Source organism: Oryzias latipes, chromosome 18 (assembly GCF_002234675.1).
Source record: "Oryzias latipes chromosome 18, ASM223467v1".
NCBI lineage: Eukaryota > Metazoa > Chordata > Actinopteri > Beloniformes > Adrianichthyidae > Oryzias > Oryzias latipes.
In genome coordinates, this window is record NC_019876.2 from 10454927 (window position 1) to 10480760 (window position 25834).

General features: G+C 39.3%; 1 protein-coding gene across 4 annotated transcripts in view; it reads right to left on the minus strand.

Moving 5' to 3' along the window:
- kcnip4 (potassium voltage-gated channel interacting protein 4) overlaps positions 1–25834 on the minus strand; it is a 185475-nt gene that overhangs the window by 107970 nt on the left and 51671 nt on the right. The window contains exon 1 of one of the 4 annotated variants that reach the window (XM_011487368.3): positions 22754–23379. The exons of the other annotated variants lie outside the window; for them this stretch is intronic. Coding sequence (XP_011485670.1) covers positions 22754–22838 — 85 coding nt within the window. The 5' untranslated portion in view covers positions 22839–23379. Of the gene's footprint in view, positions 1–22753; positions 23380–25834 lie in introns of those variants that run through there. 4 annotated transcript variants of the gene reach the window in all.

The window sequence follows — 25834 nt, forward strand, 5'->3', positions numbered from 1 at the left end:
ACTAAATGGATTATTTTATTTAATCAATTGTCTTAAAACAATTAAACCATTGTAGAAAAAAGGACTGTGTTTTTCTGTGCAAATAATAGCACAGCCCACAAACGACAAGTAATTTTACACTTTTTCTGTGAATCCTGGAGCTGCAGGAGCCCCACTAATATGACACCAACCCACACACAACTCCAGGGAAAGCCACTCTCAACTGTTCTGGGTTACCTGTAGGAATAGCACAATCACAAATCATCACATGGACAGATATAAAAATATACCCGAGTAAACAGGCATGTTTGTGCCAGAGCGTCACTCGGAGGAATACCAACTTTGGACGCCTTTCTCATCGGTTATTTTGAAAGCCCATTATAACGCCACGGTTGACTGATCCGCCGTGCACAGCAGAAGCATTTAATATCAGCAAAAGGTTGAAGGGGAAAAAAAAATGCGATGGGCAATCAGAGCAGCAGCACGTGAAGCGACTGAATAGCAAAACCAAAAGGACTGTGGCTCCATTTAAGATTAAAGGACGAGCCTTCGTTTCCCAACACACCAAAGAAGGTTCATCTGCACAATATGATATAAATAAAAGGTCTGTAAAAACTAATTTCAAGCAAAAAGATGATACAGCCCCTGAATCAGAGTTGAAAACCATTTTCTAAGCTTGAGGCCATTTCAGTCAATGCTACCAACTGCCCTTTCACATCAAATATTTACCCGGTCTTTTCTCCTGCTGTCTCCAGCCAATCAAAGAGGCTATTATAGTATGTTCCAGAGAACAGTGGCCAAAGATGCTGAGCACATCGATTACTTTATTAAAGGAACAGTAAATGCGGACAAGTTGTGAGTTCTGATTGCTTCTGCGGTTTGTCAAGTCCAATTTGTCTGTGTGAAAGTAAACAGACACCGTATTTCTTTTTCTTTTTTACTTTGGGGGGGGCCTGATGGAACATGTGATCACCTTCTGGTGTGCTAAGAACCTTTCCTTGATTGTTTGAATGGGATTTCTAACTGTGCCTAATTTGTGTCTTACAATTTATGAACATGCTAGGAGCTCTACTTAGTGTTTCAAACATAAAATGACACAATAAACCCATTTTAGCCCACTACTGGATAAAAGGTATTTAGTTTTCAGAAACTGCGTGATTATTTATTTTTTTGCTTCATTTCAGGTACTTCCACAACATTTTATTGTTATTCTTTGTTTAACCTCATCAATAATTTACATTTTTTTCAGCTCCTTAAGACATAATGTAAGATTTCTTATGGGATCGTAAGCCTGAATGTTATCATGAACATCTAAAGCTGTGGATTTGTTTTGTACTCAGTGGGCCCTCGCATATGGCAGGAGAAATAAAATCTGCTATAGGTGAAATGTGTGAAGTAGTCAATTTTACTTTTGTAAAAATCCTCACTAGAGATGTGACATTTGGGAACAAATTCAATCTTTCGAATGGCTCATTAACAAATGATGGAAATTGATTCACGTCTTTCTTTATTTCGGTCTTTTGCAAATAAAACATGAATTGTATTAAAGTTGGATTTTTTGTTTTTTAATGAGGTGATTTTATAGAAGGTAAAATAAAATTGTCTTTAACCATTTCTGAAATGACACCAAATTGAGAGGCTTTATCATTTTAAGCAATTAATTGATGGATTGATTAAATCTATAGTCAGAACTGTTAATTATCTGAAAAGATTAAAGCACATGTTCTGTTCTTCTGCTGCACAGCAGTATCTAGTTTCTGTTCAGAAGCAAAGTTCTTACATAAAAGAATTGCATAATAATAAGTGCAAGTAAATTTACAGCGGCAGGAGGATCTTTGAAACTTTTTGTGCTGCTGTCAGATTACAATAAAGCATAATTGTTATATAGCCTATAGAAAATTATAACACTGTTATAGTTTAATTGTTGTGAATATTTAAAAGTTACGTGTTATAAACAAATGGCCTAAGAAATGCAATAAAAATGTGTAGTGAGATTTGCAGCTCTTACTTGGTTTTGTCAGAAAGAAATTGGACCAAATGATTCTTTTAGAGGTTGCAAACACCTGGTTTAGCTGTTGCATTAATAACATCATTTAAAGTACACATACACACTCCTTATACACACTGTATATGCTGGCAGTGGAATATTTATAATGAATCCATATCAGACTTTAAAATCTTGTCCACACATGTCAAATGAAGCTATACTTGATATCGTAAAATCATGTAAAATTTGAATGATTTTGATCCAGATGTCAGCCCATCAATCCTCCATGTGACTATTTCCAAGATAAAATGAATAAACTCCAGACTGGCTTCTTAAAAGTGAAAAAATATCAAAAGAGCCAAATGAGCCATTCTTTTGAACGGCTTTTTGAAATGAATGGATCTAAAAGATTCGGCTCCCTAAAAACAGCCGTGAATCCCATCTTTACCCCTTACTTTATTCATTTTACTCAGACAGAAATTACCATTGACACACTTTTCCCTCTAATTTAAACTCAAAATTTCAATCTTCATAGACAAATAAGTTCAGTTTTGTAGAATGAAAACAAAGATCTGCTCACGATTGAAGATTCATGTAGATCTGGCAAACTGGACGCATTCTGTGCAGGAGACATGGCACAAAGGAGATTGATTGACAGTGGTCTGCGGCCAATGAGGACGCAGAACAAAAAGCACTATAAAAAAACAACAACACTGGGTTATAGCGAGGGACCACTATACTTAAGACTTCTACACTATGAACTACACTACTTTTTTTATAAAGTAGTAGTATATTTTTAAATAAAGCTTTCAACAAGTTTAATTGCCAGTAATTTTTGAGGGTCCCAAACCAAAGTATTACCACTGCTAACAACAGTTCTGACACAATTAACGCAATTCCAGCAGATTCTGACAAAAAGAGCAGCAGCCTTTACAGTAGTAAAGTGTTAAGATAATCTACATAAGTCTGCCAATTATATTGGAAAGAAAAGTTGATTAGCGCTGTTGTACAACACTTTGCTAGCAATGTGTTGCTTATCTGTGCAAAGCCGTAATAAAAAGTTGCTTTTCTCCACGTCAGAATCAGCTTAAGTGGTCGCTAAGTTACAATATTTCACAAAGCCTGCATTATTTAGGTGTCAACCAGTAACGTATCCAACGTTAAAGGGTTAACCGGTAACACAGGAAATCATTCTAAAATGGTCAGGAATGTTGAACAGCAGCTTTGAATGATTTTGTCTAAACCCCTGGATATGTGCCAAACAAACACAAAAATGTGTGGCCAGAAGTAAAATAATTCAGTGGAACCTACTTTTATCTTCTTTCCGGAGATCCACTTACAATTAACTCCTTGACTTGTCCAAAACGATTACACATTAATCAGGAGAGGCTCTTAAAAGTACTGATCAGTATGGCGATCCTCCCATGCATCCCCAGGAACAATCGATAACAAGTTCATTTAGTTCAGAATAAACAGAGTCTCACATGCTCTATTGATCTTTTTTCTGACAAAAACAGCATGTGTTGACAACTTCCTCCACTTCAGCGCCATGTTAAAAAATTTATTCTCGGGTAACGACAGAAAATACTTCATTATGTCTTTAGTCAAGAAAGCGTCATCCAGCTTTATGGTCTCCTTTCTCTTTAGAGCCTTTTCTGTGTGGTAGCTTCAGGGCCTGGATTTATTCAGCCATTACAGAACAAGGCCCATTTTTCATCTGTAATGGGGTCCTCCATTAAACATGAACCTGGAGGTACTGTCAACTAGCTTGGCGCCATCGCTTCCACAAACCGATATGAGGAAGATACACTCCTCGAGACACAATGACAAAAGACTGAAGATGAAAAAGAGAGAAGAATAATTGCTTGATTTTCTTTTAAGAATTTGGTTTTTTTTTATGAATTTAACTTCATAGTACTTGGCAGTTACTAGGTGAGATGTGCCACGAGGGAGTCTGTTACCCACTAGGTTTTCAAGGTGATTTAACAGGACAAAAGTGCACAGAAATAAAATAAAAAGCATGGATTCTGGGTCTAGTGCACGGAAAGGTGAGCGCCTCTTGGAAAATCTGTGAAGCCTTTAAAGTCCCAATCTGATGAAAAACGTGTTTTTAACGTGTTCTTGTGGCATTCTTCCCATGATCTTAGAAAATACACCGGGTGGGCCACGAATTTCCTGGCCTGGCCTGGTCTTCATTTTCCTCGTCTGAGCTGACATCTGGATCAAAACTGTACGGCTGGACAGCTCCAACATTTCCCGTCAGTTTAGCTGCAACAGTAATGGGGGGCGGGGTTTCTCCTCGGCAACAGTCCTGCTCGCAACTCCAAGGCAAAGTGCTAATGAAATACTGCCGCACTGCAGAAACAGTCCATAAAAAAATGGCACTGGTTTATTGATTTTGGCTAAAAATTTCAAGACTACTGGGAACGCTTTTACACTCATTTAAGTTATAATTCAGAGTGAAATTGATTTATATTTCATCCACATACAACCTGCTGCTGCATGCTGGGTATTTTTTTTAAATATTTCAGTCACAAAATTAAAGGAAAATTCCTATAAAAGCTAATCTAGCTATAAGTAATTGTACATATAAGGTTATTTCTATTCAATGTGATGTTAGCTTTGACACAATTTGTTGTTGTGCAACAAGCTGACACAAGAAGAAAGTTTTACAAAAAAGGTTTCTGTTCCAGAGGAATTACATCTGCACAAAACGTATGACTAATGCCAGTGACATCTTTCTACAAAGACCAAGTCAGTGGAATCTATTTTATGGACTGCTGAGTTTTAGATTCACATGGGGTCAAAGTGGGCTATAAAGTTGGGAAATGAAGATTTGATATTAGCGAGTTGTCAGGGACGATCTCTTTTTCCCACTGCAAAACCTACACAATCCCAGTGTAAAGACAGTTTTCATCCTAATGTGCTGCACAACCACACAATTCCATCTGCATCTCTCCAGGAAGACATGTCTTTAATTGCACCTTCCATTATGCATGAAGCTTGGAGGTTTTGCCACAGAAAAATTGGCCATTTTCAATTTATGTAAGGAGGAGGCTTTAGGGAAATTTCTAAAGAGTAACCTGCAGTGCACGGAAGTTAAGAACAGCAAAATATGTTAATTTCATCAAAGTGCAGTTTTACCTTCCGTAGTTAAAAAGTTCACAAGAGTGCATGACTAATATTCCACCTGATAGGCTGAAAAGCCCGTCAAACGAAGGCTACGCCTGCATGCATAAATCAATGCTCAACAAGGATGTCTTTAAAAAAAAAAAAAAAACTAAAAAATACTGCATCAGGCAGAACTATCTGCCTTCTAAAAACAAAAAACAAAAAAGGGAGACAAGCGCTACGAATCACGCCGTAAGAGAAATGTAATCTTAAAGACAGACAACCAGTGAAATGTGATAATAATGATAAATGAACTTCAGACATCAGCAAAGGACCACTCGGCCTCTAATATCACATTGTAGAAGTGACAAAACAAGGACGTTCACACCAACCTTCTTGTTCATTTGTAGTCCTGCAGCGATTAATGCCAGCGGACAACACACACATCAGGCTCATTCATATTTCTCAAAGGGTCTTTGCATCCAGTAGGGACTTAAGTCCTTCTTAAGTTTACGGGGTTGAGTTTGTAAATCGGTGATGTCCTGGAGTGATAAACCTGCATGGGTCATATGCTAATTTTTAAAGACATTATGTTCTGTATGGCAGATTTCATTGATAAAAGTGATTCAAAGGGCTATATACTGTATATTGAGATGCAAACCTTTGAAGCATTCAGAAAAATTACAAAATAATTAAATGCATATATTAAATATTTTAAGTGTTCAGAGCTGTACTTTTTACAGTTTTTAGCCTGTGTACTTTTCGATAAGCAGAGCAGCAGGAGTTTATTAGAAATTCACCTCTGAGTTGTAGGAGGAACAGTTGGTGTAGAGAAACGCTGCCCCCCTTTCCCTCCCTGTTGCAGAGAGCTGGGAGCAGGGAGCTTGCGATTCGCCCAGCGTAATTAACGTCACAAATGGGAACCCTTTCCATCAGCCTTTTATCATCTGCCGTTTTCACCTTAGTTTTCTTCATTTTTGTCCTCCATCGTTAGAAAAATGTCACAAGACCATGCTAAAGCAACCAAAAACATGATTTTGTTTGGAGTTGGTCTTTGAATACGGTAAGTACATTAAATGAAACTTAAAAGTTTTAATTTTGGAAGCAGCACAGCAGCTGAAAACAGCTTCCTCCTCTGGTTCATGTTCCTAATCTTTGCAGCCCTGCTTCAGTTGTGAACCACCAGGAGATACGACAGGGTTCCACACCATGAACTGAGTTACAAACTAGCTATAGAACTTTAAAATCGATAGCTGGTAACCAGTACAATAACTTCAGAACTGGAAGGATGTGGTCAGTTTTGCTGGCTGTGGCAGCAGTGTTTCAAATGAGCTGAAGATTTTAGTCTTTAGTCTGACAGACCGTGTCAGTAATCCAGCCTGCAGGACATGAAGGTAATAATCATCTCTTAATCTTGTCAGAACTTATTTTTTTATTTGTTTCATTTAGGTGGTAAAGCTGGTCTTCATTCCTCTAGAAACCAGCTCTTAATTTTCCATCTCGCTACACAAAACAGAATTCTGTCTCATTGTTTGATTGAAGGAAGTTTGACTGCATCCAGAAGCCGATGGTGAGTAAACCAGAGAAAGCCGTTTTATGCTGAACTGATTTTGAAACATTAGTATGGAGGATCTGACCCAAAAGAATTAGCAGAAGTCCAAGAATCGAACCCTGAAGCCTTTATGATATGAAATGGAGACTCTTGGATTTGAAATCACGAATAGAAACACAACCCCTCCCTTTAAGATAAGACCTGTCCAGCCATGGGTTGTATCTGATAGTTTCACCCATTTTTACAGCCGCTATAGAGTATTTGACATTTAACAAAAGGTAAAAATAGTACTGGTGTGTTAACATCAAAATGTGGACCCATTTACACCAACTTTTGATTGGAAGTGGTCGCTTGAATGCGTGTCTCTAAAGCTGGAGTGAATGGAGCCTTAAATAATACCTAATAAAATAAACTTCAAGTGTACTACTACTTTTTGCTAAAGGATGTGAGACTTGGGAATATCAATGTATGTACATATATACGTCTAAAGGCTTTGATATGCCACTCCGGTTTTCTTTCACTGTTCTCTTAATTACTAATTAAATTATTGACATTGAACTGATAATCCCCCATCTATTTATGTAAATCTGGGCAGGACTATATCCAAACATTGCACTTTTTATTATATCTCAAATAATCCATAATTGTACCACTTTATATTTCATTTAGACACAACCACATTGAAAAAGGTCAATGCTTGCAACTGATTGGCCATTTATTGAATTTGTTTTTTGTTTTTTTTTGGACCGTGTTCGAGTCTCACAAGGCCTGTGTTAGGAATTGGTGCCATTAATAAATGTCAGCTTCACTGAACCTAAAGCTTATGATCACAAAATACATAATAGCTTTTAAGATGACCTTTCATCACATAATGCATTATCTATGGCTTGTTTTCATTGAAGAAAACAATATTAACAATATTTCTGCCAAATTAAATGAAGCCTTGAAAAACATCTCAGGCATCAAGTTTAACATTTTGCAAAGGGCATTTATAGAAAAAAATATATGCATATTGTTTTATCTGTTTTCTTTCTCAACATGTCCCTCTTTGGTTTTCTATCTTTTTACCACAATAAACTTTAAAATCCTTCCCATCCAACAATGTGATGTGTCAGAAATAACTCTACTCTTTTCTCTTAATTAATGTTTGATGCAAACTGTTAAAAATGTCAGCTTTCAAGTGTAAACGTTTTGTCAAACTTTCTTTAAAGAGGCTTTTTATTTCTGCAAACAGTGGCCCCCTTCCTTTTAAAAAATAAAATAAAATCCTAATGCAATGATAGTTTTGTTAGGCGCTGGATCAATACCAATTTTTCCAGTCGGTCTGTGGAATCCATTTTTTTTACTGTAATATATCATTTTGCAGTGAGTGTAATTTAATATTAAATCCAATGGTGCATTTTGTTTCTGCAAAGGTAAAATACATATCAAATTATGTGAGTGATGCATCTGCTGGAGGCACCGTTTAATCACAGAGAGCAGAAAATAGTCTAATAAACCTAGAAAGAGAAATAAGATCACCTGGGTAATACATATGTGATGGGAACCGATTGGTCATTGGGATCTGTAGAGAAGATTCACATTTGGGGTATTGGCCACGGGTGGAAAACTGCCGAGACAGACATATCAAAGCTAAACAAAAAAAAACAAAAAAAGAAAAACTTGCAATTTTGTTCTTTTGCTTTGCATTTAGATTGAATCTGCAGTGGTTTCAGTGATGCATGCAAAAGAAGCAGGGGAGTGAAGATAAAACACTTTGCTTCCACGGTGCTTCTTCAGGTGCTCAGGGTGTCATACATCAAACCCCTCCTCTCCTGACTACATTTGCAATTGCAATCTTTTTTTATGTATATTTTTGCTGCGTCAAGCTCAAGAGAAACAGCTTGGTAACTTGTCTTTTGAGGAAGGCTTGGCAAGAAACACAGGAGAATAATCAAGGGTAGAAAGAAATCCAGTTCACTCGGGTTTTAAAATTGACGTTTATGATTCTAGATCTGAATGATAATACGGGATGCGATGGGCGAAAAGCTGCATAACTGCTTTTTACGCTCAGACATATCAGGAAAATATCTGACTCAGACTGGTGCTGACATGTAATCATGCAGAAGCCTGCTGGGGAAGCAGCATTTTCCACAGTAAAACATGGTTATTGTTTTTAAAAACCCACTCCAATGAAATCAGACAGATTTCTTGTAGCATTTTTCTGATGGAGGACACATATAAAGAAAATGAAGATAAAAACTGTATTTCTGAGTATTTCTTTATGACTCAGGGGAAGGGGGGCGGGGGTTTGCTTCACACCAAGGGTCCCGCTTACAACTCAAAGGTGAATTTTGCTCACCATTTTTGTTGTCCCGATAGAGTTAGGTTTGGGGTGTGAGGGGCTGTAAGCTAGCGGTAGATTGTGTAAACAGAGAGCTCTCGTCAATGGCGGGGTGGGGGTTGCTCTATCCCAACAATCCTTACTACAACTTCCTACAACTGAATTTCTAACAAACTCCTGCCGCTCTGCAGAAACTATTTCCCGGAAAATGACACAGGTTTGGGGATTTTGGCTAAAAACTTCATAAAAATGAAAAGACCACTGGGAACGCTTTTACAATAGATCAAATGATAATTATAGAGGGTATTTTACAGAATATGACTTGCATTAGATCAAGTGGAAAAATTAGAAGAAGAAAAAAAGTTTTTAACCAGGAAAAGATTATCATGCAGATAAAATCTAGACTGCAGCGCAATTTCACACACTAAATAGCCAGTTTTAGAAATAATCAAACTAATTACCAATTACTTTGTGTCATTAACAGAGGCGTTTATACTCAGTTTTTAACGCCTCGATGGAGACTTTCAATATAATGGGGCAAAAGGCTGAAAACACAAAAAGCCATCGTTCTCTGCACAACCATCCACAACGGAAGAGTGAGTGAGTGAGTGATCTCGCCATTTTACAGCGGGGGTCTGAGGCATGGCTCCGTTTTCACGTCCTCAACTCAGCTCATTCAGTCGAGATCATGGATCGGATGCTGAGGGTGGGTCACACAGTCTGGTCACACAGCAGCCATTACTTCCTTGCTTTCTGCAACACTCAAAAAAACCAGATGAGCTCAGTCGCCACAGCAACAACAACAAAACCAGCAGGCAGATGAGGTTAACCTTCTCTCCGGATGACAATTACAAAAAGAAATTCAATATATACATCATTTTATAACAGTTTGCAGAGCTAGAAATACATGATTAGATAAATATAACAAAACATCCACTCATGTATTGAGAAAAAACACAAGAACTAACTATATTTTAATCGATCAACCTTGACTGAAAGTTAGTTTGAGTCCAGACTATCAAAAGAAAGATGAAGAACAAAATGTGTGGGTGAAGAAACACTGTCCGCACAAGACTATCATTATTTTCAAGAGTCACCTCCCCACAAAGAAGATCTTTACTCACTTTGACTTCTGCCTTTTTGCTGCAAAACACAGCTAATGGATCAACAACAGACAGTTCCGCAGATGCCTCTGAAGAGACACAGACACAATATATCATGTAAGATTTGTGAAACAACAACAGAGTGGTTGCAGAAACCTCCCGTTATTTGTCAGTCGTGACTAAACAAGGCTGAAGGGTGGACATCTGTGATCTCAGCGGGATTCTACTGAGCCCTCCATGGGCCAGTGGTTAAAAAGAAAAAAAAAATCTGATAAATCCGTGCGCAGCGTTTACTAATCTGTGCGCACGGTTTATCAGATTTTGTTTCTTTTTAACCACTGGCCCCTGGAGGGCTCCATAGGATTCAACTAGAGTGTGTGCATATGTGTGTGTAAAAAGCTACACACACATTTTTAAGCTGTTTGGTGGCCAACCTGGGACTGGTGCTTAAATGCAATGACACAGCAGTGCTCAAAGCTGTCCATAGTCACAGGATTTCACATGCCGTTTTAAAAAAAGCCAAACATTTTCCATTACTTGACCAGAAAAAAAAAAGAACACCTTTTTTCCCTTTAAATCTTTTGATTAAAGGTTTAAAGCCCCATCCCGCTCATCTTTTTATCTATTTTAAAAGTGTTCTTTTAATTATGATTGAGCTGTGTTTAGCCAAAAATCAAAAAACCTCTTGTTTTCTGGGGCACGGTTTCTTCAGAGCAGCAAGAGTTTATTGGAAAGTTTAGCTTTGGGACCACTGGCGCGGAGCAACCCCACCCTTCGCGTCTCCCATAACTCGGAGAGCTGTTTACATGCCTTTCCACTAGATTACAGCCCCTCACATCCCCAACGTAACATTACGGGTGCAACAAAGACACACATGGATCTATTTGTCTGCAAGTGGATGCATGGAACTTAGCAGGGAGCTTGTGGCCTGCCGATTAGTGTCTACGTTACACTTATGAGCTTTTTCCAACAGCATTTTTTTGTCCCCTCCAGCCCGATTTGAATAAAGAAATACTCAGAAATGCAACTTTGAGCTTGTTTTTTTTTTCTTTTTTGAATTAAATGCATGTCCTCCATCATTAGAAAAATGCCACAAGAACGTGTTAAAAACACCCAAAACATGTTTTTTTGTTTTGTTTATTATTATTATTATTTTTTTTTTTATAAGAGTAGGTCTTTAAGTAATGTGCGCCGAAAACAAAGTAATAGGTCTAAAACAAAATCAGACAATTGCCTGTCCAAATCAAATGTGTAGCCTGGAAAGCATTAAACCCCCCCATCTTCTTTTTGTCCAAATTTTTCTCAGTGCAAACATTCACCTTCAGTGAGTAAGATGGATCTTCCAACCGTGACGAAGGACAGTGTTTCCCAACCTTTTTCAGGCCATGGACTGGCTTAAAGTGAGACAATGTTTTGATAGAATCCAGAACAGCGAGCAATATTTGAGGTATCCGGCCAAACAACCGAGCGCAAGCGGTCCAGAGGGTGGAGCAAGGAACTTGTGGCCCCACCCAGCGCATTTTCTACGTTACAAAATAGCCTATTTTTCAAACTGCATTTTTTTCATCTGCTCCTCATTCACAACGATGTGAATAAAGAAACACTCAGAAATGCAACTTTGAGCTAATTTTCTTGATATGTGTCCTCCATCAGAAAAATGCCACAAGAACATATTAAAAACACCAAAGAACATGATTTTCATGGGAGTGTCTCTAAAGGTGGCGATTGGATTTGTGAACAGCAGGACGATTTGAGATTGTACTGTCCCCAAACATTCTGACAGGAGGCCTTTGACACATGAAGCTTTAATCAATCCTCAGCTGTGATAGTGACACTTTAGTAACAAGCTCTCCATCAGATAATTACTTTGAGTAATTAATAAGGTGTGAAATTACCAGGCTGCTGGGGGACAACCACACCAAGAGACTGCAGCAGCATTTGCGACGTTTTCTTCACACAGAAAAGAAAGTGGGCGAACCAAATCGGTTAAGCTGGCTAGCTGGAGGTGTAATTATTTTCCAGTCATGACCTACGTACTTGGAGCAAAACCTTTACCTTAATTCTTTCATTAGTTTTGGTCCAAACTAAATATTTGTGTGTATTTTATCCTCTTTCTCCCATCTTTTATTCAACACAAGATTGGATGTTCCAGCAATTTTTACAGGATGTGCCTTATTCTAGTGGCAGTAATATTTAAAAGCAGCAACTTTCAACATGTGTAACCTCACTAAGGCAAAAAGAGCTAAGGAATCTGTGCAGGTTTGATGCTGGAGAACAACACAGAAACTAGAAACCAGTGGAGGGCAGAGGAACTGAAACAGAGAGGCCTGATCTGAGCTTAGAGGGAAGCCGATATGAACCCAGAAAGTCTGGCTCTGCATGTGAGAAGCAGTCCACCCAAAATGACGTTGAGCCCCTAAGGGTTCTGGAGAAAAGTTGTAGGAAAGTTGTAGAGTAATTTAAGTCTTTTTTTTTCTCTTTATAGTAACAGTGATGATTTACTATACTGATGAACACCACAGGGGTGTGTCCTCAGCCTGGCCCTCTTCACTCTGTTCACCCATGACGGCTCCGCTATTCATCCCACAAACATGGTTGTGAAGTTTGCCGATGACACCACCGTAGTAGGTCTCACATGGAACAATGACGAGACCCACTAGAGAGAGGAGGTCCAGCACCTAACAGGATGGTGTGCCGACAACAACCTCGTCCTGAACACCTCCAAGACCAAGGAGGTCATTGTGGACTTCAGAGGATCTAGGAATGTGGTGCACACCCCCCTCCTCATTCATGGGGAGGAGGTGGAGCGTGTGGACCACATCAAGTTCCTGGGGATCCACATCACATCTGACCTCACCTGGTTGCTGCACACATCCTACCGGGTGAAGAAGGCTCAACAGAGACCCTTCCTCAGGAAACTAAAAAGAACTGGACTGTCAAAACAACTTCTAGGACGGATTTGACCCGGGTGGTGAAAGCCGCACAGGAGATTGTGGGAGGACCTCTCCCACAACTTGACTTAGTGTACGACAGCCGGGTCCGACGGAAGGCTGGTCGTATCGCTGCAGACCCCGCCCACCCAGGACACCAAATGTTTGTACCTCTTCCCTCTGGAAAGAGATACAGGAGCATCAGAACCGACACGAACAGACAGAGAAACAGCTTCTTCCCCAGAGCTGAGGTCCATCCAACCCCCCCCCCACACACACACAGATACACAGACTTAATATAACTCACTAATCCCCTGTCACTCTACACGTTTGACAATGCTCTGGCTGCACTTTTAAATTTCTATGTGGAATTATTCAATTATTTATTGAAAAAGAGCTTATAATTTCATTGTGCACTGCATAATGATAATAAAAGATTCTGATTTATGATATGAGCCAACAGTGCAGACTTAATTCTCCTTTTTAAAGTCACGCTGCAAGGTTTCCTTATAAATGTCTTACAGAGAGAAAAGAAACTTTAAAGAAACGTTTGCAAACTGTAAAAGTTAAAGTAAGTTAAAATAAGAAAGAAATCTGTTTGCTAAAAAAAAATGTTTTCCATGGTTATATACTGTAGCTACAGTGGCCCTAAAGTCCAAATTTCATCAACAAATCACACAACTCAAAAACAGATTTAAAAAAAAAAAAAAATCAGCCACAATTAAGGCAAAGCAATTATTAAAAGACAAATAAATAATTCATTTTGAAAATGTCAGAAATCCCAGCAACCACACTGGAATTCCAAACAAGAAAGACAGAATACAAATACAAAAAAGGACACAAAGTAAAAGTAATTTCTAGAAATCAAATGGAATTTTAAAAAAATGAAACAAAGTAAAAAGGTACCTGAAAAGGTAGATATGAGTCACTGAGGACGCTTGTTCACCATGACCAGAATCATTTGCCATGGCAACACCGGATTGCCTTTTGGCCACACCCACTTTAGGAGTTCAGTGACTGATCAGTCAACTTTTTAGCACAGTTCAGGAAGAATATCCTTCTGCTTTCCCTCTACTTCAGAACGCAAACATCATCTAGTTAGTTATCTCCCATAGTACCCAACTTTTCCAGTTCCTTATTTTACTTCATTTTTTATCCATTTGATTTCTGGAAATTGTGTTTTTTTCCCTGATTTCTTTCCTTTAAAAAATGTTTTTGGTTTCTGGAATTTCAAGTTTTTTTTATTAACTGTTTTGCTTTTTTAATTGTTGTTGTGGTCTTTATGTTTTTGCATCGAGTGATTTGTTGATGAGATTTGAACTTCAGGGCCACCGTATTTAAATAAGTAGATTTACATATTTACAAGTAACTCTTTCCTCTGGAATTTCATGAACTCCTTCATGACTGAATGTATTTCCAATTACATAAATCAATATTCTTCATTTTTTTCCCTTTCAAGTTGGTGCAAAATTTCTGGGGCAGTCCTGGGTAAAATGCAAATTAGCAGCATATGGTGTGAACGGGTTAAACTTCACATCATTTTTCCAGATGCTTGTCAAACGAGTGCAGCAGATGCCATGTTCACTGGCTGGGAATGAAAAAAAATGTTATGCAACATGGTTTTCCATCTGGTACTGTCTTGTATTTCCAAAAAAAAAAAAAAATAGAAAAAGAAAAAAAAAAGTTTAGGTTTCTTTATTTATACATTTTGGCCAATAGGCCAAACCCCATTAACCCTTGTGCTATTCTAGGAAATTTAACATTGGGAGTTGGGTCATCTAGACCCACTAGACAGTGCGCTGAACCTTTTTTCTTCATTGATTTGTGATCTTCACTGGTGTCCATGGATTACATGAAATCTTTCCACCTTTATCCACCTTTATCATGGTACGGAGAACATGTCAATGTAAGGGTGGGGTCATCAAAGGCTACGTTCACACTGCAGGGCTTAATGCCCAATTCGGATTTTTTCAAAAAATCCGAATTGTTTGCTAGACCGTTCACATTTCCAAGTAAATCCGAACTTTTGTGATCTCCAGTGTGACCGTGACACGACCCAAACGAGACCCGCATGCGCAGAAGCCAAAAGAATACTCAACGGTGAACGACGTCACTTGTTGTTTGCGGAGCAAACGTTAACAATGGATGTCAACAACAGTGTTGTCAAAGCGGAGGTCTTTTTGTAATATTAAATTTATTTTCACGAAGGAGCAGCACAATTACAATCTTCTCATTTTAAGAAGGCATTGGAGTCGGGATCGTCTGTACCCACTGTTGTGGAAGAGGAATGTGTATGTGTTGGGCCCGCGCGCCCGCGTGTGTGTGTGTGCAAGCGGGTGCCGCGATAGAGAATATGGGGGGGGGGGGCAGTGTGTGCGCGCATTCATGTTGTGTGTTACGGAGGACGGTAATAAAAGAAGGTTTTCCCCCCAGAATAAATGCTATGGACTCTTTATTAACCCGTTCTGGAGAATCTAAGGATCAGAACAGGGAGGAGGAGGAGGATCGCCTGGGTCCCCCGCGCTTCTGAGCACGGTGGGAAAGGAGTAAGAAAAAAAAGTTATCGCGGGAAAGGTTCAACACCACGCTCTGCCATTTATCTGGAAATGTTTTCAAAAACCGCCCAGTTGCGATCAGAGCCCTGGAGTTTGGCCTGAAAAGAGCGATCAGCCCAAATATTAATCCAATCAGTGACTTCCCTTCCCTTCCACTGACTGGTCTCAGCAGCATCGTCCACCATGGTTGATGTTTACGTTCTCGTTCCCGCCTACTTCAACGCAAAATGATGACGTTTGTTGCGTGTCGATGACGTACAGTTCGGAATCAAGTCGCCTGGCCGGTCAGACGGCTGTCGCAATTGAAAAGAACGGCTACAATTCGGATTCAGGACGGCAAACCCACGGGGCCTGGGTCGCAATTGAAAAGATCGGATCTGTGTCATTCAGACTGTCATGAAAAGATCGGAATTGGGCCGCTTAGGGGCAAAAAATTCGGAATTGGGTCGTTTCAGCCTGCAGTGTGAACGTAGCCTAAGATAGCACAAGGGTTAAAAGGCAAATTCAAGGTATCGTAATAGTGCTTTGTTGGCTTAAATACAACAGACACTAAATTAGGCTTTAGGTCTTTAATATTTGAGTGACATCCTCTGTTATCTAAACCATAATACAAACAAAAGCTGTTTAAATTTGCCAACTACTTATTTACTCTAGCTGTAAAACCACAGCCTATAGAAACCAAGCATTTGTTCACTACTCTAATGCCACTCAGACTACGGACACAGTTTCACAGACATGATGCCAGTCCAGCCTGGTTGCGAGTATCAAATATTCATTGTTTAGTCAGGGATTACAGGCTTTGGACGCACTGTCCCCACGAGGCAGGTGGAACATGACCTGCCAACCTGCCAATAGTCATTAGGAAACCAAAGCGAGGGAAACAAAGAAGGCCAGTACCCCCCCCACCACACACACACACACGACTCAGAAGTCAGTGAACTGGAAGCTTTTTTCCAAGGCCACAGTTCTTAAATCAAAAAGGTGTTTTTCCAAAAGCAAATTTCAAAAAAAAGATCATCTGTCAGACTATATTGTTTCAAAAGGCCTTGAGCACACAGTTGACCAGATAAGGCAGCTATCCCATGGCGGCACAACCAAACACGACCTGCAACTCCTGCAACATGAGCTCAACTAGTTCAACCACGGCAGACAATTCCAACTTGTAGGAGAGCAAATTTTACAACGTTTTCAACAAAAACAAATTCATCTGCACATCTAATTTTTTTTTTGCACGGTTAAATTAATTTCTATAAACTTTGGAATATTTTTCAATTGCATGATGAAATAAAAAGGATGAAAAACAAATTAGGTAATTATGGGAGAAGTAAATTCTACATTTTTGTGTGCAGCAGACTTTCACACAGCTGATGCAGGTGGAGGAGAGGTGTTGGGTAAGGGGGGGGGGGGGGTGCAGAAACTGCTAATCCCTTGTCATTTTCTAGAACATTTTCTTGTTCTAGTTGAATAAAGAAATACTCAGACGTGCAATGTTGGGCTTAATTTTCTTGACATCTGTCCTCCATTCTGAAAATGCCACAAGAAAATGTCAAAAACACCCAAAACACAATTTCTTATCAGCGTGAATCTTTATATCTTACATTGTAGGTTATGCATGAACGAGGATGCAGCATTTCCAACCCCCTCCCCCACCAAAAAAAAGAAAAGAAAACTAGTGTTCATCCCACCACAAGGCCAGGGTTTTCCATGACTCAATCCTTCCAATGTGTAGATCTTCCCATGCAAGGCCCATCAAGTACAAATGCTGCAAAGCTGAGGTGTCAGTTATTTGAGGTATGGATTTTCACATCACATCACTGAGCTGAAGAACAATCCATCAAAGAGAAGGGGAAAAAAAGCAAAGAAATCCAATTTAGCTGATAAAGCTGATTTTTTTAAACAGTCTTTCTTTTTGTTCTTTGTAGATCACAAATGTATCCATTAACAGGAACACAGAAAACTTCAACGCGCAGGAATGAAATCAATGAAGGCAAACTGAAAGCTCAGAATATTTAGGAATAAAATGAACTTTTCATTGTTTTGTCCCCATAGAGCGTGTTTGTGTACATGGAGGATGTCCTGTGATGTCAATTATGATGAAAGGAGTGAGCAACAGGCAAAGGATGATGCATTGCAGGGCCTGGAGAGCCTGACAGTCATGAGCAGACGAGGTGTGCAAGACTCACAAAAAGCACAGCAGAAAACCGGAGCAAGCGACAGATTTAGAGCGCTGCAACACAAATGAAGCGCTAGATATAAGGCGCGTTGAAAGCCTTGCATTGATTAGCTAACAAACAAACCTAAGAAAGTGTCACTTGAAGTGAGCATTACAAATAAATCCTGCTTTAGAAGATCTGCGCGATCCTGATGGATTCTCCGCCGCCGTTGGAGCTGCCCTCCCTGCTCGTCTGTCACAGGGGCCGCGGTGGAAACAGTGGAGTAATTGAAGATTTCCCCTGGTGTGCGCAGCCAATAACTGTCTGCTTTTCAAAGGATTGAATATTTGCTGACACCGCTGTTCGGATTCAGAGCCTGGGATCTGGCGCATCTGTAATTTCCATACCCTCTGGATACAGAAAATTCAAAGCTGCCATTGCAGCAGCAGCACCATGAATACAAATTGTTGTCCAAAGTCTTGGTTAAAAAGTCCTGATCTGTTTCGGTCGGTGAAGGATTTTTTTTACACAAATTGATTAACAGAACAGACACAGCAGTCCAAACGTGGCGAGGAACCAAACCTGCCCTGTATGTGCACGGGCCGGCCTTGGTAACAAAGCGGTCAATAAAGTAATGGGGTGTTCAAGGACGGTGAAGATCTCGATTAAAATCACATGCTCTGCTAACTGACTCCATCTATCATTGCCGTCTCCTGGTCATCCAAATATGGCCAGCTTTGCCCTGGTCAGGCTATTTTTATAACTCACAGGTAACATGTGACATGCTAAAAGACGAATGGATCCACCCAACTGAAAACGCTCTGTTGCTCTAAACGAAAAGCAATGACTTTACTGTATACATAAATAATCAGCACTTGATCTGATAAGAACCAGAGTGTGGCAACCATGCAAAAGATATAAAAGTAATAAGTCAATAGGGGTGGGATTATAACTTTGCTTCTTCCAAATCCCTTTCAAGCAACAAATCAAACTCTACCTGACTTTATTTGATAATTATATTTAATAAATCTAATGAGACTTGTGTGTACTGTATGCATACTGTGAATATGTTAAAACCATGTAAAATTATAATGTCAAGAGGGCATCATCTTCTTTCTTCATCTTCATTTATTCATCTTCATTTATTTTTTTATTTTTTCACTGTCTCATTAATGTATTATGAAATACTTGACATTGGTTTGATTTATTTGTGTTTTGTAATTTGTTTGAAATAAACCCAAAATGTACCCAAATGTCCAACATGAGTTCTATGAGAAAAGATCAATAAATTCAAAAAAAAAAAGTTATGGATACAGTTTGTACAGCATTTAATGATGGTTATTAAAAAAAAGAAGAACAAAAAGAAATCAACATTTCACATGTAATTAAATCCATAAATGCCTCATTTATACAAATACATTAGTCATTGCTGGACTTTATGGGATTCATTTATTTAAAAAAACAATGAGATTAAGTGTTAAAACAGACCAAATAGATTTGGGAAAATACTAGTAATAACAAAAATAAATACGATTATGTACCAACTTATTTCACAGCTTAAAAAATATAGGTTTTCACATTATAAATTTTAAAAAATTGGCTCTTTGCTTGTTAATTAAAGATGGCAATGAGCATGGTGTTTACTTACATAGTTTAGGGAGTAACTTTAATATTCTATGTATTTTTGGTTAATGTGGTCTCCTCCCGTTTCCCCACTTACACACACACATAGAAACTATTACATTTGTAGATAGCATTAGTGAAATGTAGATTTTTGTTTGATTAGTTTTTTGGGGTAAGTTCACCTCACAGAAATGAACAACAACCAAGGCTGGATTTCGGCATGGGCAAGGAGGGGGTGGGCAATGCTCCCCAGAGTCTGTGACTGCCCACTCAAATGTGATGGCCCACAAAAAACCACAATTAACTAAAGACCACAAAAATTACAACAAAAAAACTAAACAAAAACGTTAAGAGAAACTTTTCTGCTTGTGCCTGTCCCAAGCCCGGTAAAGGCAGAGGGTAGTACATGACACGATGATAGCATGGTTTTCTAAGCATTGTAGAGGCTTGGAGGGATACAACACCCCAAACTAGCAACACACCCAGATTTGCCCCTCCCCTGATCTTCTACCTTAACCCGGGCCAGACAACAACCCATAATTAATGCGCAGGAAAGCTGCAGAAACGATGCCATGCTATTTCACTTGTGCAGAAATGGAAGAATTCCTCCAGCTATCCATCTATAGTGACACGCCTGCAGAGCACCTATTCATACTGTCAGGTGAGAAACTCCTAAACTTCTTCAGCTTTGATTTGCTAGAAAGTATAAACTGTCCTGAAGGAAGGAGCAAAGCAGCCTATTTAGTTGTTGATGTAATACACAGTCAAGGTGTGCTGGTGCAGCTGCAGTAAAGTTTTAGTTTTTATGACTGTGATAAAAAAGGATTTTCTGGCTACTATGCAGCACTTTGGATGCTGAACGGTTCTTGTGCGTGATATAGCAAGGCTGCTTTAAGGGATTTTGTTCTTTTTGGAGTTTTTTATATCCCCAACAGCGGATATTTTATTCCAGTAAGCATTTATAATGAGGCTCTATAAAGTGTTTATGTTGTTTTTTTGTTATGGTTTAGGGTTAGGGTACTAAATTGTCACGCAGAGCTGCTCATGTGTGTACAGCACCTGAAAGGTTTCTGCTTTATTATGTTAATATTAAAGGAAGAAATGTTTTTAGGAATTTAATGTATACGTGTATGCACACCAGTGTAGCATTAGGACTTTGTATTCAACAAAAAATGATAACCACCAGCAACTATCATACTTGGACCAATGAAGTCTTCTCTTTAAATGAATACAATGGACACAAACGCCAAAGTCTTGTGCCTTCATTTATAGCTGGTCCCCAATCGATCTGAGAGAAAAAACAAAACAAAACGCAATCTATAATTTTATCTGTTTCATTTATAATCGGATTCAGAAGGAAGTTTCATTTTGGAAAACTACTGGGTTCTCTCCACCACATCAGACTTATTCTTGACATATGAAGACACGAAAATACATCCACTACTTTCTTAAAATGGCTGAGCTGACTGCTAAATTGAAACTCCAAAGCTAGCAAAGTAAACAGGAAACAACCGTTTTTGGAAATGTTCTTTTCAGCAAAAAGATCCATTAAGGAAAAAGAAAGAATAGCTTTCGACTTCAAAATAAAAGCAATCTGCATTTAACAAACAAAAATCAAGAGTCTTTAGTCCAAATACGGATTTATTGCCACAGTTGTTCAAAGATTTTGTGTTATTTCTTATTATGAAAAAAAAATAAGAATCAGACGTCCACATCTGCCTCCATAAAGGCAGATCCTGACATAAAACCGATCTGAAAAATGTACTTTTATTGGTAATCATTGGTTTGTTTGTAACTGCACGCCCTTTGGAGAAAAAGCTCCACTGATATTTGTGAACTCGCTCCAATTCTTTCAAATCAAAGCTACCGTACATTTTTAATTGTGTTAAAAGTTTCAATGCAGCCGGTCGAGGCGGTAGACTTGTTTGGCAGGAAGACGGAAAAAAAGAAACCCTCCTGGAAAAGCCATTTGCCTATATAAAATGCATGACAGAAGACATCAAAACGCAGATAGAGCAGTCCTTCTAAAGGACTCAATATGAAGCGATACTGCTGACTGTTGGACTTTTACCGCTGTTCAAATTGTGTTTAGTCAGCACTGTTTTGATGAGGGACCAGCGTTGCTGTCAGGACTTGAAAACAAGACACTTTTAAACTTTTAGGGTTTTAAATTTCTGATTTCTTTGTCCGCCAAAGAAATCAGAAATTTGATTCTCAAAGGAAATGTCTTGAAAATAAGTGTTTGACAAAAGGCATCGACATGACATTTGTCCCCCTTTAGAACATTAAAGGAAATAAGCAAAGACTAGAACGCTAATCATCTCATTAACCAACAAGGATTGCAAACGTCTTGCAGGTAGCTATGGAAACCGTCATTATGCTCCTATGTCTTAATGCTGTGGATGGGTTGCTTCAAGCTTTGCAATATCCACAGCCTTGTATTTAATCTGTTTGATTGAAAAACTGATCTGCTGGAAGAACCGCCCACTGATGGTGCCGTCCTCCATCCCCGCCGCCAATTCTCACCGCCTCCAAGGTCAAGGGGACTAAATGAAATAGGCCACAGCTGTGGGAATGGCTTCACTTTGCTTGGTGCAATTCTCTTTTTTTTCTTCCTTTTACATGCACAAATGGAAGACATCATTTACTAAAAAAAATAAAATAAAATAAAAAGCATGTACTGTAAATTGGACACAAGCATGATTTCTTTTCAAAAACAATCTTTCCCACGCTCAGAAACATGCAGAAACATGGAATAATGAACCACTCGACAGCAAAGAGAAGGTGTGAATGTTTGCTCAAGCAGCTGTGTAACCCAACCGTGCAGTAGATCATGACGTCCAAAAACAAGCGTGACAACCCCAAATACTGCAGGAAACTTGTTGCACAAGCACCTAAATCTGAAACTGCTATTCTCTTCATACTTTATTTAAAACCTTCGCAAAGTAATCCACTGGTAATCCGCCATAATCCATAGTCTAATCTCGTCAAACCCTCCGATTCATTAGTAATGCTCATAACAATATGCTTTGCAATGTGATATCCTCCCAGTGAAAGTCATTAAAACTACTCTGAGTTACGCGTTTGACTATGCCTCATGCAATATTGAGCTGCCATGTTCAATATTTTAAAAACTGCATGGAAACTAATGAAAACAAAGGGAAATAAACGTCTGTGCAAATCCTTATACTTCAAAACTGTTAATAAATATCCCAGAGGTTATACCTTAATCATTATTTGATGCTGTTTAATAACATTTTTCCAGCATCATCGGTCAACCGTATTTTTGTTTTTTTAAAGCAAAACTTGTCTAAAAGTCTAAAAGTGTTTAAACGAGCATAATTTCTTGAAAGCGATGAATATATGAAGAAGCTTTGCTGCTGAGAGCTGCATGAATCACAGCAGGACAGGGTTGGATCTGCTGTTCAAAGTCTTACCGGTGTTTAGTGTGCCAGTGATTAGTCTGAACAGGTACTGTGCGAACTTGAGGATCTCCCGCTTGCACCTTTTCCTGCAGCTCATCTTTGCTCCTCAGGAAGGGGTGGTGGTGCTTGGAGAGGGCAGCACAAGCGGAGAGGCTCTGGCTTTAGGGTTTCAAGAACAAAAACAAAAAAAAGGAAGGAATCCGAGGGGAGACAGTTAACTTTAATGGAGAGCCACTTTGGGGCAGGAGTCCTCTTCCTGTCCTCCAGCAGTTCTGGCTGTGTCAGAGTGGACCTCGGGTCAGCTCAAAAGGATGCTTCATCAGTGAGCGGACAGCAGCGAGCGCTCCTCGTGGCTCCGGGATGTTGGGCTCTGATCGACACGTGGATGCAGTTTTGGTCTTTTGACAGATCTTAAATATTTGCTTTACCTCCTGCTCCCCGGAGAAGAGAAAGGGACTTCTTCTCTCGTCTTCAAACCCTCATTCCCACCTCCTCAAATTGTCACCTGTCCCTCCTTTTACTCTGCTGCCTTCTCAACTCAGTGGGTCTGTCTCCACCCGTCTCGCAGGCACACAAACAAACACGCTCCCACACTTGATCTCGTAGTGCGCCTGCTGCTCGCTCTACTCAACACCATCTGTGGATGTTTTACCCTCGCTGACGGTTGCCATGGAGGTGTGGCCTGATTGGCTGAAGTAAAGGAGGAGGAGAAGAGAGAAATACGGCGCATGAGGAGGAGAAGGAGGAGGAGGAGAGAAATAAGGAAAAATGAAGGGGGAAAATTGCCTACCTCTATGAATCAGCAGTGCTCATAAATAACATGCGATCCTAAACTAAACATTTATTCAAAGCGTGACAGTCATGGACTACAGATGTTAAAGGAAGAAGTTAACACTTGAACTTTAGGGAAAAGCTTACAGATCAAAACCTATCGATGGTTTTATGTTGTGTTTTGTCCAGTAAAAACAGACTGAAAACAGTTTGTTTTCCATTTTAGTCTGGATCAAGTGTAAAAGCACGCAAACTCCATTCCAGACTCTGATTGTTTTTAAATCGAGATAATCAGTCTAAGAAAATACCATTTGGATTGAGACATAGTAGTTTCATTTTCTATCATATAAAAATGGCCAAGTGCCATCACAGCAGACAACGCACATCTGAAGACAGCAAAAAAAAAAAATGATTACCAAAGCATCATCACAGTCCAATGTGTGGAAACACTGAATTTTGCAAAGACATGTGACCAAACAGTGTGGCAGAATGATACAAAAATGTAATGTTTTGTATCATTGGACTGAACCTTATAAAACAAAAATGTGATAGGGTTCGCCATTAATTCTAGTTTACTTGTTTGTTTGTACACATTTACATTTACATCATTTTTGATTATCTTACTTGAATTACAAGGAATCTGGAAAGATTCCGCTGCACTGTTCAGTTTTCAGATATTTATCTCTAAGTCACACTGGTTAAAGTTTCGGCTAAAGATGTCCTGGATCCATTTTAGGATCATTCAAAATGAACCAATATTGACAATGAATCGGTTCGGCAACCACTGATGATGATATGAATGGAACGTAAAATGAATTATCACTTCCCTAATTGTGAGAGATCTTTGTTTTATTCTACAATACTGGACCTATTGTTCTATGAAGGTTTGAACTTTGAGAGTTTAAACGAGAGTAAAATGTGAAAATGTTTACATCTGCGAGAAAACTGTTCCAAGTGTGTAGTGAGGAGTTTGACAGCCTTAAAACATCGGAATTGCTCATTCGTGGATTTCACCTATTGTGGCTTATTTATGGACCGTATCCCAGGCAACCAATGAGGGAACAGAGCTTTGTGAAGCAATATCTTCTGTGTGCTGCGTAGCTGCACAGTTTGTTGTTGATGGTGTTGTTTTAACATCAGAATGGGTTTGTTACTGGTTTGAAATGGAGCTACACAGAGGCTGGAGAGTATTGCATGCTGTTGTCTACCCGATTGCCTCTGGAAAAAAAATAAAGAAAAGTAAGTGTCCGCCTTATTCCACCTGGTTCTCGTCTCGACTACAATTCTTGAACAAACTAGATGTTTCTGATGCTCGCCGTTCCATTTAACACAATGCAAAACCTTGGAGGTTCTCAGAGAGGTATCAGTACAAGAAGGTACACTTTCAATATTTAATTATTGTAACTTTTACAAGGGAATTATTATCCTAACAAGTTCTCTGCACACGACTTACAAACCTCCCAAATTTCTCCTGATGGGGATGATTGTTTTCTAAAGTTGTATCGTCCCGCCCTCAGATTTCGGGCCAATGGGTCCAGGCTTTCATTATGCCAACTCATTGACCTATTGGGAGAGTGTCTATGCTCATATCTACAATCAAGTCATACCTGAGACTCAAAACTGGTTTCCTTACTTGTCACTCAGCATCAAGAGGTTGGATGGGGGTGGGGGGGTAAACCACAAAATGCTTCTAGAGCACAACTGTGTCTGCACCTCACCACGCTCGCCACGCAAAAAATGCAGCTTCATTTTGAAAATTAAAAAGCATTTCCGGTATTGACTCTTATTTTTAATTATGCTACAGAATCGCTTCCACACTCACCGCTGCCCCAGGGGGCGGCTCAAATGTGGAGAACACCACCCAGGTGTGTGACACCTAATGAGACTTCATTCTAGTCTGCTTACAAAAAATGCAATGGAGAATACGATCAATGAACCAAAAAAGTGGACCAACAGTCATATCTGGAGTGAAAAAGTCCTTAGAAACCTCAGCTCTGTAGCAAACTGGCTTTGTTTTGTCATCAGAAGCAGATAAGTGCTTCACTCCCATCACTAATTACCTCAGCCTTTTTCATACCATTAACAGCCTGAGCTGTGGCTTCAATGAAGAAAACACTGACAGCACTTTACTATCACTTGTCCATCATTCTGAAAGGCTCATGCCTGAAATCATTTAAGTATATGTTGCCAAATAAAATAGGGCAAAGACTCAGCTGGTCACCAGTCACAGGAGAACTGCTATTTTAGTCAATCCTGCACTATTTAGGAAGACCGCAGACTTTGACTCTGGGGGATTTACTTCACTTTCCAGAGGTGTTAATA